This window comes from Apteryx rowi, unplaced genomic scaffold (genome assembly GCF_003343035.1).
Source record: "Apteryx rowi isolate R43461 unplaced genomic scaffold, aptRow1 scaffold_139, whole genome shotgun sequence".
Lineage (NCBI taxonomy): Eukaryota > Metazoa > Chordata > Aves > Apterygiformes > Apterygidae > Apteryx > Apteryx rowi.
In genome coordinates, this window is record NW_020447630.1 from 1,064,144 (window position 1) to 1,082,226 (window position 18,083).

Consider the following 18,083-nt stretch of genomic DNA (forward strand, 5'->3'; position numbering starts at 1 on the left):
CAGAAGAAGCAGAGTCAATTTGTGTGAACGGTGTTCTGGATTGCTTTAAACAAGAAGGCTTATTAAAAGCCAGTCCAAGTATTTTTATGTTCTACTGCATTTACTTCCATGTGGATATATCCTTTCATCCACATCAAATGCTGTACATGGAATCACACTGTTGTAAACCATCCAGACTGAGACACCATACCATTTAAATTTATATCAAATACTAACTATTCCCTTGCAGGTATATTTCTAATTACGATGTGCTTATGAAATTAATTTATTAAAACTGTATTTTTAATGTTTCCTTTGAAATGAGGATGACAGCTATAGTTAGAACAGCTATAATAACATTTTCATTTTAAAAATATTGTGTTTGTGATATTCAGTGAATGATGCATTATCCTGCAAAGAGCTATTAGCAATACTTATCTTTCCTTTGAAAAGCAATCGTTTGTAAGTGCTGGTACTTAAGCTTTGTTTCTTTGTTAAAGGAGCAAGCTACCTTTAAGAATTTTACAGGAACAGCTTTGCATAAGCTATACTAGTAATGCAAAATCCTTGGAGACCAACTGAGAGGTTGGGATGAAGAAGGATGGCCTCAGAGTTTACATAGCTGAGGCAATAAACACATCTCCCCCATCTCTGCCCAGTCCTGAGTCAGTGTAGCTCCACAGAGCCAGTGGATCTATATATGCATTAACTGAAGCTTTGTCCCCAACTCTACAGGTTGGCCAGTTTACTGTCCCAGGGTTGGGATTTCACAGTGCTCCTCAGATCCAGAACTTCTCTGAAGTCTGATTTATGATTGATTGGCAATATATTTTTTTCTTTCTTAACAACACCATCCACCTGAGGCGGGTTAGGACAACAAGATCATTAATATTACTTTCACATGATTGCAGTCAGTATGCCCTGACTCTTGAAACAACTACAAAACAGTTCCAACAAAGTGCACAGAGAGATAACTTGCCTAAATGCTTTCCTTGTCCAGTATCTATTCACAGCAAAAGAGTAGCTTGGATACGCAGTACAAATATGGATGGAAAGCCCATTGCTGTTTGTCTCTTATCCTGAAGAGAAGGTCCCTTGAGTTTATTTGCAAAAGCTTGAGAATTAAGGGCTAGAGTCAATAAAAATCTCTTCCTAGTTTCTGCTCCACAGAGGCCTGTACAAGCCCCAGTAACACTGAGAACTCACATGGCCTTACATGAAAGCAAACTGAAGTTTGAATTGGACCTGGTTCTTACTGAAGTTTCGCCAATGACTTGGTTGTTGAGTCTACACTTGTGCTGGCAGTCTGCACTGCCAGAAAGTTCACCAAAGACTGATTTCGTTAAAAATCCAATTTTCCATGTTTCAGGGAAGATTTCAAGGGAAGGGCAGCCTCTCAAGAAGGAAGAAAGTTGAGAAATGTGTTCATATGTGCAATTTCAAGACTACAACTATTCTCTTCACAATTTATTTCTGGACTATATTTTACATTTGAAGAGTAACTTGACATAAGATATATCCCAGATTGTATATTTATATTAGCATGAAATGACATCAGGCAGAACGAGCAATTAAAAAATAGGCAAATGAGCCTATTTAAACATCAGAAAAAAGAGCCTCTTTTTGAAGGATTATTTTGTTGAGCAAATTTGTTTTGGATTGTAGGCAGAGGAGGAGGACAAGTTCTGGGAAGCCAGACAGCACATGTTTGTAACTTGTTCATTTTTCTTTCTGTCTTTCTTTTGAGGTTAACTTGAATTATAATGTCTCAGAAAATCAAGAGTAGAGGAAACTCCAAGAAACAAGAACAAGCTTGTTTTAGCGCTTAATGCTTCTTCTTCCAGATTTCTCCACAGCTTTTTAATTAAGCTCAGTTCACACTCGCATCCCAGGAAGATTTTACATCACACATCTTCTGTAGCTTTCAGCTATTCAGCAGTCCTCAATATTCAGTTGTTTATAGACAGTCCAAACAAATGAAAATGTGTTTTATTTGCTGAAGTAAACTAGAACCAACTATCTGCTGTTTAAAGGTTGTTTCTGGCAGGACTCTGACTGATAAGCCCCAGGTTAAGCCTCTTGTCTGCAAGGTGCATGGAACTGCACAATGGTTTTGCAGAAGCAGAAAAAGCAACATAAAGATCTCTGAGAACTACAGCGAAAAAGGGCAGAGTATAACTGCCACAGCCATTAAAAGATAGCTGCAGCAATAGCTCCACAGTTTTCTTCAGCTATTATGTTTCTCTGTAATTTTCAAACCATCCACCCTGTAAATAAAAATGGGTTTTAAAAAAAGCCTCTCTCTATAGCAAACTGATCTTCCAGAAGTTCTTCAGTATAATCAGTCAGCATATTTGCACATCTCCAAACACCTAAGTGTTGCAGTGCCTCTTCCTCAGCTCACTCACTATGGTGTTTCTCATTTCACAGATAAATAACTGAGACGCAGGGAAAAAATAAGTGACATGCCCAAGGTCATACTGTAAATCTGTAACAGAGCAGAAACTAAAGTAAAGGTCTGCAGCTCCTGGACGAAGGATGCAACAGCTAGATCACCCGACCTCTCTCAAAGCATACATAAGGGAAACACAGGACTGAAAGTTGCTAGGAAAAAACCAAAGACGACCACAAACACAAAAGATCTGCATAAGCATATATCACAGAACTCCCGCAACTGTCTCAACAGGCAACGTTTAATATACAACTTTCACTTTTATCTATCAATAGCCATAATATTATGTAGTCCTAATGTCAATGCAGGCATACTTGACTCAAGAACAGTTCCAAATGCAAATATTCTGCCCATCAAAAACGAAAAATAAACAAGTAAAAAAAGCAAGGGAAAAATCTGACCTAAATCAGTAGAAGTACTAATCATTTTACAGACCTAACAAAAGCCATGTAAAGGCGGGAATCCAGACAGCAGGACAATGTTTTTTTCAACAAAAAAACTTTTTAAGTCTTACCAACCACGGTAAGGAAATCTAATTAAAAAAGAACAAAACAGCAACATTGAAAACATATTTTCTGCAGATCACAGTTCAGCCCTACTGGTTTACACAGAGAAAAAGATCATTATGTTCTGTTCCTTAAACTGATTTGTGGTTAAACTGCGATTTCTGGAGAACCATGAAAATCAATGGACAGACTCAACTAAAAATGTTTTGTAGCTGCCTGGTCTCATACAGAGAACTGCCAAAAATTTGGCATCAAGGTTTTTTCTTTTTTTTCCTTTTATCTAAGTGCAAAACGTGGCTCGCAGAATTTTTTCGCTGCCAGCAGAGCAAACAGAATAGATTAGACAGACACAAAATCCACCACTAGGTCACTGGCACTGTAACTAGGACAGCAAGGAAAATATTTTGAAAAATTATCAGCATCCTGCCTTCCTGAAGTTTAGGGAGAAAAAAGCTATATTTCCTTGGAAGAAAAACTGTGGTTAGATTTTTCTTATTGGAAAAAAGAAACTTTTGCAGCTTTATAAATGGCCTTGTGAACATCCTCTTTCCAAACCAGCTATGCAAAACAGGAAGGAATTATAACTTTAAAAACATATGTCCTGCTAACATAATCACATGCCCAACAGTAACAGCATTCAGCTCTCACCTCCTAGTCACCTTCCCAAAATGTACAGGGCTGCTGACTCTGAGGATGACAATGCTTGGCAATAATACATATGCTTAATATTGAAAGAAAAAAAATCTTTTTTTTTGTTGCTTCCCTTCTTGTTTCTTTTATTCACTCTCCCCAACTGGTTATTATCTTCCTCTCTCAATCTCCTCTCTCAATCCTTCCAGTGTGTTTTCTTTCACTGAAAAAAGTCCTTTTTTTTTTTTTTTCAAACACAAAACAGATCTCTAACAACCTCCAGGAGAGAGAGAGAGAGAAAGAGAGAGAGAAAGAAAGAAAGAGAAGAAGGCTGGCAGGTGTGACTAGCATCGAACTCAGGAGTCTCCACACAATCCAGTGTTCAGACTAATCTAGCAGCCGACTGTGCCCTGCAGTTCACTCTTATTCCATCAGTTCTTGAATATGGCAAACCCTGCTCACAGTAAAAAACATCCTACCTAGTCCTCATGGCTTCACAGCAGTTCCCTTGGGCACCTGCCCCCACCCTCACCAGTGCAGGGGCTCTCCAGCCCTCCTGGAGGACAGGAAGCTTCCCGCACAGTAGAAGTCGAGGGCAACACTCCTAAAAATTGAACTAGAAGACTCAAGTGGTGCTTGAGGCAGCCAGGTCCCAAACCAAAAATGAAGACAAAGAGAAGAGGAGACAGTATCCTTCTGGCATCCTACTGGGCGTTGCCAACACCCCTGCAAAGCTACTGCCAAAGCGCCGGGTCTCAAGGGCTGTCAGGTTGGGGGGAAAGAGCCAGAATGGTGCACGAGCTTGAAAGAGTGGGGTGGAGCAGAAAACAGCGGGAACAGGGGAGGTCTTTCAGGAGCTGCCCTGATTAGATGGATTTTTGGTAGAGGTTTCTAAAAGCAAGAACCATGTAGGAAAAGAAGACAGAAGAAGAAGCAGGAGAATTCATATCCGTTCAAAGACACCCATTCAAAAAACACTAATATTCTTTCTCTTAGAAGTACTCTTTGATTTACGCATCCAACTTCCTAGTAAGATTCCAAAGTCTGCTTGTTTCTATTCATTCGTCTTCACTCAACCCCCCCCTTAGCTGTTTTCCCTCTTCCTCTCCCCCACTAACAACCATTTCCATTTCTCTCCTTATCCCCCACTGTGTGCTTTTCCTGCCAAAAATGTTGCCATTTAACAACAATGCCAAGCAAACAATTTTTTAAAAAGTAATTTAAAGCAATCCAGCATAATAAAACCATGACATTTAGCAGTATGGTTATATGGGTCAGGTTAAACATACACTGATTTTTACATTCAACTAAACTATTAAAACCAGCTTAAGTCAACTGGTAGGTTATTCACCAAATGGCACTTCCATCCTTCTCCAGCCCTTCCCACTTGCACCTTTTATACCACGTCTGACAGCCTACCTATTCCCCACGTTAACCCCATCAGACCACACACACAACGCTGCCCGGAGGCCCTCCAGGCTCTGTTGAGGTCAGTGGCAAAATCCCATCGGATGTCTGCATTATGAGCATTTCAGCCAAGTTCAGCTCTCAACAGGAATATGGGTGAGGAAAGCCCAGGGTGCAGCAGGCAGCGAGTCCAAACTCCAGTGCTTGCACGGGGTAAGCACATTTTCAGTTATGGTGACTTACGTCTAAAACAAGCAGAACTGACTTCACTATAATTTCTCCACAAACAGGTCAACCTTTTAAACATACTACAGTGTAATTAATTTAGTGAAGAGATAAAGGGTGGATGAGTGCCTTTTTCAGATAGGAGGTAAAGCAGGTAATCTTTCTTAGTTATATTATAAGCTGAGCCTGTGCTCAGGACAAAATGTATACATATATATATATAAATGTTCATGCCTGTGTATGTGTATTTTTATACATTTTATATATATATGCATATGTATATGCATTTATATAGGTATTTCCAATTTTATACATACATACACACAAACACATATATATGCATATATGTTTTAAAAAAAAGCCTAAGAAAATGCATCTAAATCAATTTCTAAGCACTTAAATCTTGTTCTGAATTGTATGTAAATACACTGTGTTTCTCCCAAAAATTCCTTTGAGAATCTACATTCTGCCACTCCTAACTAGGAGTATGAATCATGGTTAAAGTCGCTCGCCTGTTCCTGTAGAGGACCCAGGATCTGCCTGCAGCTGCCCATTCAAGCATCAAAGAGGAGACTGAGCTGGTTTGAAGCCAGGGGGCCTGGTTCCTGTTCCAGCTGTCACAAGCAGCACTGTATAAATGATGCCTTAGAAGGAAAAGGCATTTCAGGGGTAAGAAAGAGAAATATCAGCTATAATTTCAGGGTGGAGAACTTCCACTCTGCCAGCTCTTAAGCCACCTTATGTTCCCTCCAGATGGTGTAACTGGAGCTGAGACTGGAGCATGCAGCTTCAGATTAGCAAACCATAATCACTCCCCAATGGCTCTACACCCTCCTACACTGAGCTGCAATCCAATAATTTGGTTTTGCTTGACAAAACAGATTTGATCATATGGGCACTAACATCTCACATACATGTACTGTATTTTTGTGCAAGATGGGGACTGCTACTCTGTGCTATGCACAAAGCACTTAAGTCAGAATAACCCTACTACTATTAGAATATTACTATTAGAATAACTACTAGTAGCATAACAAACTATTTTTGCTACTACTACTGATTCCCTTGTCCAGCTCCCATATTCCTTGGATGTAAGGGTAAGACAGTATGATAACATTTTTGAAGTATAGGCATATTACACAACAATGATTAGAAGAACTGAGAACTGGACAATGATTACAATGAGAGATTATTGGAATATTCTGCCGGCTTCTTATTTTACACCTTTGTCTTTGAATTTACTTCAACTCATTTCTCTTCAGCACAGAATACCTACATTCATACATATATATCGCCTCCCTTTTCGCACACAGAGTAACTCTTAGTTCTGCAGCCACCAAAGTTTGCATGTGGGTTGTCTGAATGCCACCATCCCAGCTCCTCCATTCTAAGGATGGCATCGGACCATAGGCAAACTAAGCCAGCCTGGCAGTCTCCGACTGGCACAGCAGCTGCCAATGGCAGAGCTCAGTTACTCGTTGTCTTTTTCCTCTTTGCTCTGCTTTGCATGAGCCAATGTTTGCACTTTGTTATTGGAGCTTTTCCCAAACTTGAAATTATTCCTCACCATTCCCTATGGGTTTCATTCTATAAATGTACTGTCTACTGTAATTGGCCATACTCTTTCTACCAGTCCTACAACACTCTTATCACTGCAGCATCTAAGCATTTTTACATGCTTCATTTAATCTTTAGTCACATACGTTAGTTTTAACAGAATTTATTTTAAAGAGTTGTATTCCTGCATCAGTTAATACACTGCTGAACAATCCTAGGATATCATGATACTGTGTGGACACACAACCTATCTATACCAGAGGTGTATCAAAAGAGGTTCCTCTTGGACATAATTATAACTGACGTAATGCCAAGCTATGCTGCAAAGTTAATGACTTTCACATTTTCTTTTAAAGAAACTGCCTTGTGTGTATTTGGCATTACAGTATAGATCAATAGCTTTTTGGAAGTCAAAATGATTAATGATTTCTTACCTATGCCTGACAGCACATGATCTTCATTCTCTTTAGAAGGAACCACAGAATCTCTGAAAAGCTAGAAAAAGAAAACTTGAGCTAGCTCTTTGAAGACAAATGACAAAATTTGAGCCATTTTAATAAACACAATAGATAGCACCACTCCCAGCCTCTAGGAAAGATATGAATATGAATCATAAAGCTGACGCTACAGGCTCAAACTCTAAACATAACCACCAAAGAGAAGACCAACCCAAACCATATCCCACTTTCCATGCAAACTGCAGCCCTCAGTTTGTTCTTCCCTTACAAGCTTGGCTGTGCTCTGACTAGTTAACACAGTGTTTTGGACAAAAAAGCAATGAATTTCTAAGAGAGCTCCTTCTCTATTACCTGAGTTGTTCACACCTGTAGAAATATCATAGATCAGTTTGTTCTTTTATGAAGTGAAGTATGGCCTTTACTGCCACCTTAAAAAAGAGACAGTCAATATGGAACTAGAACTCTTTCCCCCAGCAAGACTTATGAGCTGCCACACTATGCTCCAACACAAATTTTCATCATAGACTCCAAAAAGCCTACAGAAGCATACACACTGCACTAATATAATTTTGAGATGAAACAGACTATAACATCTGAATCTCAAAGAAATGACCAACCTTCTGCACAGCTGTCAATTAAAAAAACCCTAAGAGGTTGTTCTTTTATAATAGTGATCTAACAGAAACGGCAATCCAATAAAATTCTCCAAAATTCAAATGCTAGTAAAAATTAATAGGCATACCCTATGGAGAAGATACTGCCTTTACCAGATTTGCCAGTTGTTTCTCTTAACCTAAATCACTATTTTAGCTTCATACCAGTTGAGCTCATAATCAAGCTCCTTTTTTAAAGGTTGATAAAAATATAAGAAAGACAAAGATTTTCTGATTTTGCAACCAGACAAATAGAAATAAATAAAAAGCAGAATATAAAAATAGGGAACAAATACAGCTGACTAACCACAATGGGATTTTTCACAAATATTGCTCCCCTCAAAAAAGCTCAAAAAGCTGTTAGGTAACTCCATGTCAATGTCAAAATCTGAAAGACCATGGGAACTGCCTACTTTTTACATGAACCATTTTTCCCAGTCAGTCCCAATCAGTTTTTGACAGGCCTGTATCTGATCTGAGAAACAATCCAGTTAAGGATTCACAGTTACCCCAAAGATCCCTCTCAGAGACTGACTCCTCAGACATAATGAATAGTGTCATCTTAAGGATGAAGTTTGCACATGCAGGAGATGGGTTTAGCTCCTGATATGCTTGAAGCTGAGCTGTATGCTCCCTGAAGGAACCAAGGATCACCAAAAACACAGGAGCTTTCCAGTCCAAAAGTAGAGCTTGCTTTTCAACCTAGCTTTCCGGCCCAAAACCACGTAACAGGTTCCTTCAAATAATAATAATCTGCACATGTAACTATTCCCACAGGACATGAACAGACAGGAAACGTCGTTTGGCAGGCATTAGTCACCTTATTTGTTTGTTAGCTCTGGGAGGTGCTCAGAGAGCCTAGCAGAGGTTGCTGTTTCAAAATTTAAACTATTTGTATAAGGAGAAATCTGTACCTTCGCATCATCCTGGGACAATTCATCAGATGCCAAGTTCACAGGACCTGTAAAAGCAAAGAGTCCTTTTTTAAATAACAAACAAACTCAGTTTGGGTCTGCTTTGGTTTGTGCTGCTGATCCCTCTCCTTTTTCAAATGGGAGGGGGAAGCACTGAGCAAACAAACATGCCGGCAGGGCAGAACAATGGCCCTTTGCAGCCCTGCATCTCCCCAACCGCATTCCAGTGGGCACAGTACGAGCGAGATGTACAACAAGTGCTACGTTATTGTCATGAGCCAGTTATGAAGAGGCTATTGAAATTAAAGAGACAGCCTAGAAAAATACGGTGATTCGCCAGCTAGCTACTGATTAACCCTAAAGTGCTCAAAAGACCACCAGTTCTAAAGCCTCCCAGAAATGACACAGAGCCATTGGGCTCTTTTTTTTCCTAAAAAAGTTGCATGCATTTTTTAAATTAGACCTTGCATTTTCACACACACACACAAAAAAAAACCCTTAATTTCTGTCACTCTCTCTTTTACGGTTTCTTCTCCAGACTGTAGGAAAGAATACAATATATACAAAAACACAACTGCATTCAGCAAGTTTTGCCCAAACACAGCCTCCAGCGCTACCGTAACCAGCAAAGAGGAGTAATCTGGCTACTGGAATGCAAATTAACACCGGTGTCCCCAAGGCTTCCATGGGCATTATTATTTAGTAAATATATTTTAAAAAATAATTATATAACCACAGTTATGCTGGTAAATATGTTTCTTTTTATAGCGAATATTTTAATTCAAGGTTCAGGTCTGTTCTCAAGTACACAGATGTCTCTCCATGCTTCATCTCCAGCAATGAGCATAAGCACGACTCAGCGGCCAATATAGTGCATTTTGGGGAAGTGCCTCGAGCAACAGCAGTTCTTTCAGGATGTCTCTCCTTTCTTAGTATTGCACAAAGTCTAAAACAAATGCTTTAACAATATGCCTTTGGAAGAACAATTCAAAGACAGCTGTTTATCATCTGAATCACACAAGCTCCAGCAACCACGACACTACCTGTAGCTCTCTGTAGGATGAAATTCTGGGATGCAATATGGACCCCCTGAAATCAGTGTGCATGCAGTCAAGGACCTCAGCAGTACCTCTAGATGTTGGCTTGAGTCAGGACTGCAAAGGTCCATGCTGATCAATATCTGAATGAATATCTGAATGGTTAATTTTTAATTAATTCATCTTCTTTAATTAACCTTCTGCTACAATCAAAGCGACCTTCCCTTTCACTCCAGCGCTACCTGCTGCACTTCTATGAAGGGGGCACGACGGTTGGCACCCCCGCACAGCCACGATGCCTCCTGCCAGGGTAGGGTGCACGAAGTGCGAGGGCGTGCAAAGCGCGCAGGGCCACCAGGCACCGCACACCACCGTGCACGGGCTCCCCGCTGCCCACCAGCCAGTGGCACCACAAAACACCACACCGATTCCCGACTCTGCCCCAAGCTGGCTACGCAGCTTTACCGAAGTAATTTTATCTCCCTGTTTTAATTCCCTGTTTGTTAACTGCTGGTGATAATTCCCTTCCCCTCTGAGGTAACCAGGCATGCCGGGAAACACTCAGATGTCATGGGGTGAAGCAACAGGGGAAAAAATGCCTACATGTAAAGTTGGGGCCTACAGGATGGCAGTGAAGGTGTTTCCAGGGTCTAACAGCTTTAAGGCCCCAAAGGTGCCCTGGACTGGCAGTAAGCCTACAAATCAAGTTCTTTTAACACAGGAAGCACAATCACAGAGCCCAAATTACTACACTAATCACTGGTGCCATCAAATAAATCATCCCAGGCACCACTTTTCAGTTAGAAGGAACAGACGACTTCTTTAGTAACTGTTAGCAAAGCAACTGACTTTGAGATGTTCAGCAGGAGATTTCTGAACTTCTGAAAGCTCATTTCAAGAATCCAGGTTCCTCTTTTTACAGTATCAACGTGTAATTGGCATTATTGCTACTCAGTTTTACAATTCTTAAAGAAAAGCTGTTTTGTCTATAACTAATAGTTATCCTATAGAAGCAAATGGCTTATAGCTCCAGATAACTGTATTCAGTCAAATTACGGACAGAGAATTTCAAGGTCAGAAAAATGGAAAAGAGCAGAAACTATTGAATTAACCAAAATCTATTTCACCTTTGTTCTATATCCTTACTGGATAATGTATCATTCCATGTATTTGAATTTAACTAAGTTGCTATGGGAGATTCACTGCTAAGCTATAGTATCACCTTACACTGACCCACTGCTTTGGTTTGATTGCATTTCACAACAAGCAACATACTGCTATAGCAACATTTAGCAGATAATACCTCACAGCTTCTGATAGCATTGTGTTTTAAAGGTTTGTCAACCTTGACTTTAGGCCCACCCAGAAGTGAATAAGTATTACTTATTAGAACAGCAGCTGTTTTTAAATTTGAGGGGAATCCTATTATGACATTAATGCACCAAATTAATGCCCTGAGCTTAGGAGCTAATTTGTAAAGGAGTTTCACTGATGCAACTGAGAACATGATAAAAAGTACTCTGTTAATCATTTCATATGATTTCTGCTTGTAGCAACAATTTTAAAAATCTCCTGCATGTTTGCTAATGACAGCATAAGACAGACTATTAGTCATCAGTTGTATTAATGATTTCTCAGTATCTGGATTTGGTGGTGGTTAGCAAAAAAGGCAAATTAAATGCTCCGTTGATATGGAAGTAATACAGAAACCAAAGACAATACCAAAACATGGGAAGATCAAAAAACTTTACTGCCTATCAGTGTAAAAAGAATAGTTAAGGGCTCCTCATGATTACAGGCAGATAACACAGAATGCAAAATTTACAAGTCTAATTATTACAGCTTGCTTGGTCAAGTCTTGGATCCTGCCAAAATGTGGCATACTCTTCTTGCCATTGAACCTGAAGTGAGAATGTTTTTTTTTAAAAACAGGCACAAAACAACTCTGTTCCATCAAGGCTTTGAAGTATTGCCTTCTACTGAAAATACTAAGAGGTAGGTGCCCAAACACCTTTGTGAATCTCAGCTTGGCAGAAAAAAATGGATCAGAAGCTTTACCATCAGAATTCAGAATGAGACTAGATATCCTGAACTTGCGATTCCCTCTCTGGGGGATCAATATCCATTGATGTTCATTATTTGCTTGCCCCAAGTCAAGCCAAATTAAAACTGTCTAAGGCAAAACATCAAAGCAATCATCACCTAAAAYTGCACTGCCCAAGCTACTGCCACACATAGCGTTACCAGCCTGCACCATTCACCTTCCATCAGTGAAGAGCCACATAAAGATGATAAAGATGATGCTAGCCAGAGTACGGCACTCAGAGGAATGTCCAGAACCAACACGCACACTGTATCATCAAAGTCAGTCACATACCTTCTACACTTACAGTAACAGGTTCATAGTTTGCAACTGCTAATAACTATTTATTGTCTCTCTGCAAATTTACATTCTGTTGGCATTACACTTGTTGCCTGAACAGTGCTGGAGAATTTCTAACACTAACACAATCACTGTTTCCCCAATGTATTCACTCAAAGTTACGAGCGGATGACATTTGAAATTGTAGTCCAATTCTTTTTTCTCAGTCTAGTCTTGATCTTGTAAAAAGCTTATGCAGGTGCTCACATTTATGTTGATTTCAGTAGGACTGCTTCCAGCACAGCAAGTTTGCAGGATTAGCCCTCTCACAGAACTAACCATTTTCAACTAATCACTTCATCCAAATATACAGTGCCAGCCATATAAACAAATGACAATCTGACAAAAACTTATAATTAATCCCTGACAGTCATATGTAAATGCCCGAAGTGTCACACTTTTGATGCTTAAGGATGTCTTTTTTTGTGATTTTCTTTTCAATTATAAGAGATCCTTGTTCTAAGGTACATAAGGCTGTATATTGATAGAGAAAGAGCATTTCCATCAGAAAGCACAGTCCCGCAACCTTATAGAGGTAAAGTACTCATCAAAATATTGAATGTCTTATTGAAATACATGGGAATTTCACCACAGTAAAGTAGGCTGGGCTAGATCCCAAACCTATTCATACAAAACGTTATTCTAGTTAATCTGCCCTTATCTTTATTAAGTTGATTTATTTGGTTTTACCAGAATTTGCAGGCTGGAGTATTAGTTCAGCTAAACACTGCCCTCTCCTGGAACTTACTGACATTTTTCTGGCTCCTACAATAAAATTAGCGAGGTTTTTCCAGTCACTGTAAATGCCTTAATGTTTTGTGAGCCATTTCAGTTTGACATTGGAAAACCGATGCTCTGTAGGGAGCATCATGATTTACACAACTCTTACAGTGCATGACTTGAGTATTCCACTGTCAGGTCTCTAATGTCATATGAACTATGTGATCTTCCTGAATAAATAAATGGTTTAAGAATTTGTGCCAACTTTCCAGAGCTTTTAAAAACTGTAACATTATGGAACAAAAAACTGTACCTTCTACAGAGCTTGTTGTACTGCAGGGCATTTTTGGACCTTCCACTGTCTCAACTTGGTCTGAATTAATACTCTATAAAAAAATCAAAATGACAGTAACTGTATTGGATACTCACGACATTTATATGATAACTCAAAAATGAAGTTAAAGACTAGTAAACAAATACATTATAGGTAATATTAAAAGGATTGATAGAGATTCCTCAGAGTATCAGTTTCCCCCAAGAGGAAAACCAATAAAATATTTTCAACTACAGACAGAAATTACCTTATGCTTCCAATACACAAGGGATCTAAAACATCAGATTTAGCATTTTTACTGTTTAGCACTGTTTATAACTTTCTTCTCTATGAGAAAAGAAACACAGGAGTTATGTAGAACAAATCTGTTCAAAACTTTTCTAGTTAATCTTGAAAACGTCCCTCCAAAGTGAATGGTTTTTACAGACGAGGAAACAGAAAGGAGCCTCCAAGGAGCCTCCGTGAGGACTAAGCCATGACCCGGCAGCTGAGGCAAGCTGGAAGGCAGGACTGCTGCCACCCCAGCACCTGCTCCCCGGCTGGGCTGGCCCCTCCGTCCCCTGTTCTGCCTCCTCCCCGCAATATTGCCCCCACTACCAAAAGGAAGGGTAGGGCGAATCCAGGCCCTTATTTTAGCAAGTACCTTCAAAGGATATAAGAAAATGAAGTGGGGGAGAGAATGTCTCCTTTTGTGCTAATCTGCACCTTTTGTTGCTTTTAGTTTCTTCCTTCTACAGTTAGGTTTCCTGTATGCTTCTCATCTAACAAAGCAGCAAATAGAGAAAAGGTATGGTAATATGAGTACGAAAGAATAAAGTCAGGGAAACACTGGGCTGAATTTTGCGGACAAACTGTTTTGAAAGCTGCATAGTCATCAAGCTGGATTCACCTCCTCCTTGAAAAATTATTAAATCTATCTGTACCTGGCAAAAAAATTGCTTTCTAAAGATAAACGATCGTAATCATTTTAGGTGATTATCCTGGTGAGCAATTTGCCCCATTGTTTTGTTTTATTTTTTACCCTGACACCATTTCACATTTGGCCTTTAGTCCCTGCATTTCTTCTCTTGCAGAGGACCTTTCCCCTATGCTGGCTGTGCTACCTCCAGCAAATGACACAGCCAAACGTACCCCTTCGCTGGCTGATGAGGGCTGTGCCAGCAGTGCAAGATAAAACACGCAGACGGAGGGCTTGTAGTGCTCCCTCCCTCCCTCCAGTTTTCCTCCAAGGGCTGGTTGCGCAGTCCCTGCAGCCTCACTGATGGACACTGCTACCACTGCTGCTATTTCTGCGCTGAGGAGGTCATTAAAGATTGAATAATTTTGAGCTCTTTCTCATAATCTTCAGAAATCTCTCCTCCATACTGCCTAGCAAACTCACTAAATCTGTGGGTTTCAACTTTTTGGGCTTGCAGGGCCCCTAAAGGTTTCCAGTGAGGGCATAGTTCCCTGTGCGGCTAACTCAAGCTTACTGACACCATTGTTGGTCCTAACTTTTCAGTTACCTTTTCAGGCTTGCAAGGAATAGTCCAGGGACTGATAGAAACCCACAGACCAGGCACTGAAAAATATGTACTAGAAAGATTGGGATTTTCTTGAGTGAATAGTTTGTGCTGTTGCCTAAGCCATCTATTTCATATACATAAATCCAATGCTTCACACCATAACTGAAGCAAGCCCTTTCTTTTTAGTCCATGTCTTCTTCTGACCCAAACCTAAAATAGCAGTGTGGTCATTTATGTGGTATCAAGGTACAATAAACTAGATGTACGGTCTTAATCTGCTGTAGATGAGCTGAATACTCCAGCACAGCAACAAATTCTACTTCTATTTTTAAAAGACTATGTATTTTGAAATCTGTAATGACCACCTTACGTTTTGGATCCAACTAAGGGCTGCAAGTCCTTGTTTGCAACAGAAAGAAAAGGAATTTTACCTTACCATTTGCTTATAATACACCATCTAAACATAACAGTTTGATCATACCCCCGCCTCAGGATGACATCTGCTAGCATGTGATCTTCTGTATTACTCTAGCTTATTTCTACTATGTGCTAATACTCTAATTAAAAGTAGTGCAACACTGATACTGAGGGTGGGGGGTGCCCACAAAGGAGCATCTAGACTGCAGCAACTACAGGAATGAGCAGAAGAGAAACCCACAGTTGAGCAGAAGAGAAACTCACAATCGAAGGCTGGTTTTGCAACCTTTAAGAGTATTTGTCTCCTAAAACCATGCAAACATCTAACATACCACACTTTTTCCTCCTTTCAAAGGCTGCAAGAAGAACAAGGATTTGATGAGTACAAGAAAAAGCCAATGATATAAATAACAATGCATTCTTCATTATAGTCTTGGTTTTGCTATTGGGTTTACTATTGTTTCCATGGAAAAGCTGCAAACAAATTGGAGGCATTCTACAAGCTACAAATAAAGAATAACTTTTTTCTATTGGAACAACTAAAATCTTGGCAGTGACTGTACAAGATTATATGCAATTATATGAGAAATCACACTTCTTTTTCTGTTAAACACACCATAACACATAGATCATGTTTTAAGTTTTAAAATCAAGTATAATACAGTAAAGACAACTCAAGGAAAAATAATATGCAAATAAGGAATCCTGAAATAAAACATGGAAAATAAAAGCTAAAATTTAAGACTAGAAAAGGGAAAAGCCAAAGCTTTTTTGTACATTTTTAGCTCACTAGTTTTATGTAATCATGCAGTCTCAATCCAAAAATGAAACTGAGTATCCGCACAGCTTTTAAAGAACTTGTGTTTTTAACTGTTACCCTCTTTACTTAAATTTAGGCATGTCCTGAAGGATATCACAGCAGTGTTCCAGACATCTTACAGCAAAATAAAACCTAATACACCGTAACTAAATTCCTCTATGGCAAAAAGTCTTTCAAGCCTGCCTTTCTCCTATATGTAATATACTGGGTAGTTCAGGTTTGTGACAAAGGCTCACAGGCATTGCACTAATACAAAGAAGAATGGAACTAAATAAAATATTTCAAACAACCAATGTGAATACAAATGGCAATTGAATCAAAGAGACAATCAAAGAGACAAATCAAAGAGACAGAAAGGGGAAGATATTCACTGTAGAGTCCACAACAATTCAAAAACAGCTTGGGAGGTAAAGGAGAATTTGATAAGGTTCTCAACATCTCTTATCCTCCAGCTTCAGGCATACAGTTAGCTACATTAACCTGAAGCTGAAGCCCACAATGATAATCCTTCATGACACTAACCATTACTGAAATAGGCACAGTTTAAACTAAAACTCTATTTAAGAAAAACATATCCATCTTGAAGAGACTATAGATGGAAAATATTGAAAAAAACGTGCGACAGTGCGCTGAGCTAAACTGGTACCTACCTTGTAAAGAAGAGGTCTGTCCCAGAAGTATTTTCTGAAGAGTTTAATGTCTGACTCCAAGAAGTGCTCTGCGGTGTGGTTAAATGTCAGTGTCAGAGTTCCTGATGAATGAACAAACCGTACGCAAGCACCCTCACTGAGCTCAGCTCTCGAAATGTCAAACGAATGACTGCCCTGGGAACTGAAACAACATGCTCTTTAAACCAAAACAGATGCTCTGTGCACAGGTAGAATGAAAACATAAACACAGCACGCTTCCTGCCCATCGTCGGCACAGACCGTCAGTAGGCTAACACGCTCGCTATACAAACCAAGGGCAGAAAATCTGAAACATTCACCCAAAACACAGCTGGACAAACAAATACTTACCAATGACTCCATTCAGGCCTAAGAAAATTCAGCTACTTCTGCACGTCAATAGGGAAAAAACAATGACTGCACTAGAAACGATGGTTACTGGCTAGTTAAATATGCCAGTAACAGCAAGCCATAACAATACCTATTTCTCCGTATTGCTGTAAATTATCAATAGTTCCTTTTCCTGTTAATGTTGCCATATATAGTAGTAAGACGCGACCAGCAGCTAGCAGGTTTATTATCCCACTACCGTGAAAAGCAGAACATATCTCAAGGGAATACGGCATTGTTTGGATGTTACAAACAAATGAGACATTCATAACATAATGTACTGTACCAGTTTTTTAAGTAATTTTCTCAGACAAACTGAAGTACGCATAATTCTCGCATAAACGATACGGTGCGCAGAGCCAGAATCGAAAGAGCCACATTCCAAAATAAAAATGTAACAGAATTCCTGCATGTTTTTCTCTCTTTGCAAAGAAAAGCCAACACTAAGAATAGGCTTCTGATGATGAACATTTGGTACCACAAGACACACATACACCATGCAGCTCCTCAGGTCCGTGCAGATGAAACTTCAGACAGCTGAAACATGCCAGAAGGCACTTGTCCTTTTAGCCATTTGTCAGTGTGGCAGCTCTCTGGCAAAAACAGACTCAGAGCTGCAGGGCTGGGTTTGCTACTGACTCTCCCTTATTTATTCAAACCCAAGATTTTACAGAGGTCACAGAGCCTCCTGAGGCCTTTGTGAAACCCAAGTCCTATGTTTCTGTTTATATTTATATATGTCTCTATATATTTTAAGGGATGTCTTTACTTGTTAGTAATAGGTCTGGATTCAGCTGCAAGAGTGCCACTGTGAGAGGTACCTGATGGCACAGCTGATCCTCCATTACCAAAGGCAGAGCATGTTGGGCTGGGATAACGGAGACTCCAGGGCCCTCCCCTGCCATTAAATGCTCTCTAGTTATTAACAAGATAGAGCACTACCGTAAACCCTTCACAGTTTTTCATCACTTACACTGTTTATTAACTTT

The 18,083-nt window shown here is 39.7% G+C and overlaps 1 protein-coding gene across 1 annotated transcript in view; it reads right to left on the minus strand.

Annotated features, from left to right (window-relative positions):
• Positions 1–5,758: 5,758 nt before the first annotated feature.
• Positions 5,759–18,083, minus strand: part of LOC112961821 (rho guanine nucleotide exchange factor 28-like) — a 29,206-nt gene continuing 16,881 nt past the window's right edge. The window contains exons 4-8 of the mRNA XM_026057400.1: positions 16,687–16,867; positions 13,274–13,346; positions 8,782–8,828; positions 7,191–7,251; positions 5,759–5,843 (exon numbers count right to left, since the gene is read on the minus strand). Of these exons, the coding sequence (XP_025913185.1) occupies positions 5,761–5,843; positions 7,191–7,251; positions 8,782–8,828; positions 13,274–13,346; positions 16,687–16,867 (445 nt within the window). The 3' untranslated portion in view covers positions 5,759–5,760. The remainder of the gene's footprint in view (positions 5,844–7,190; positions 7,252–8,781; positions 8,829–13,273; positions 13,347–16,686; positions 16,868–18,083) is intronic.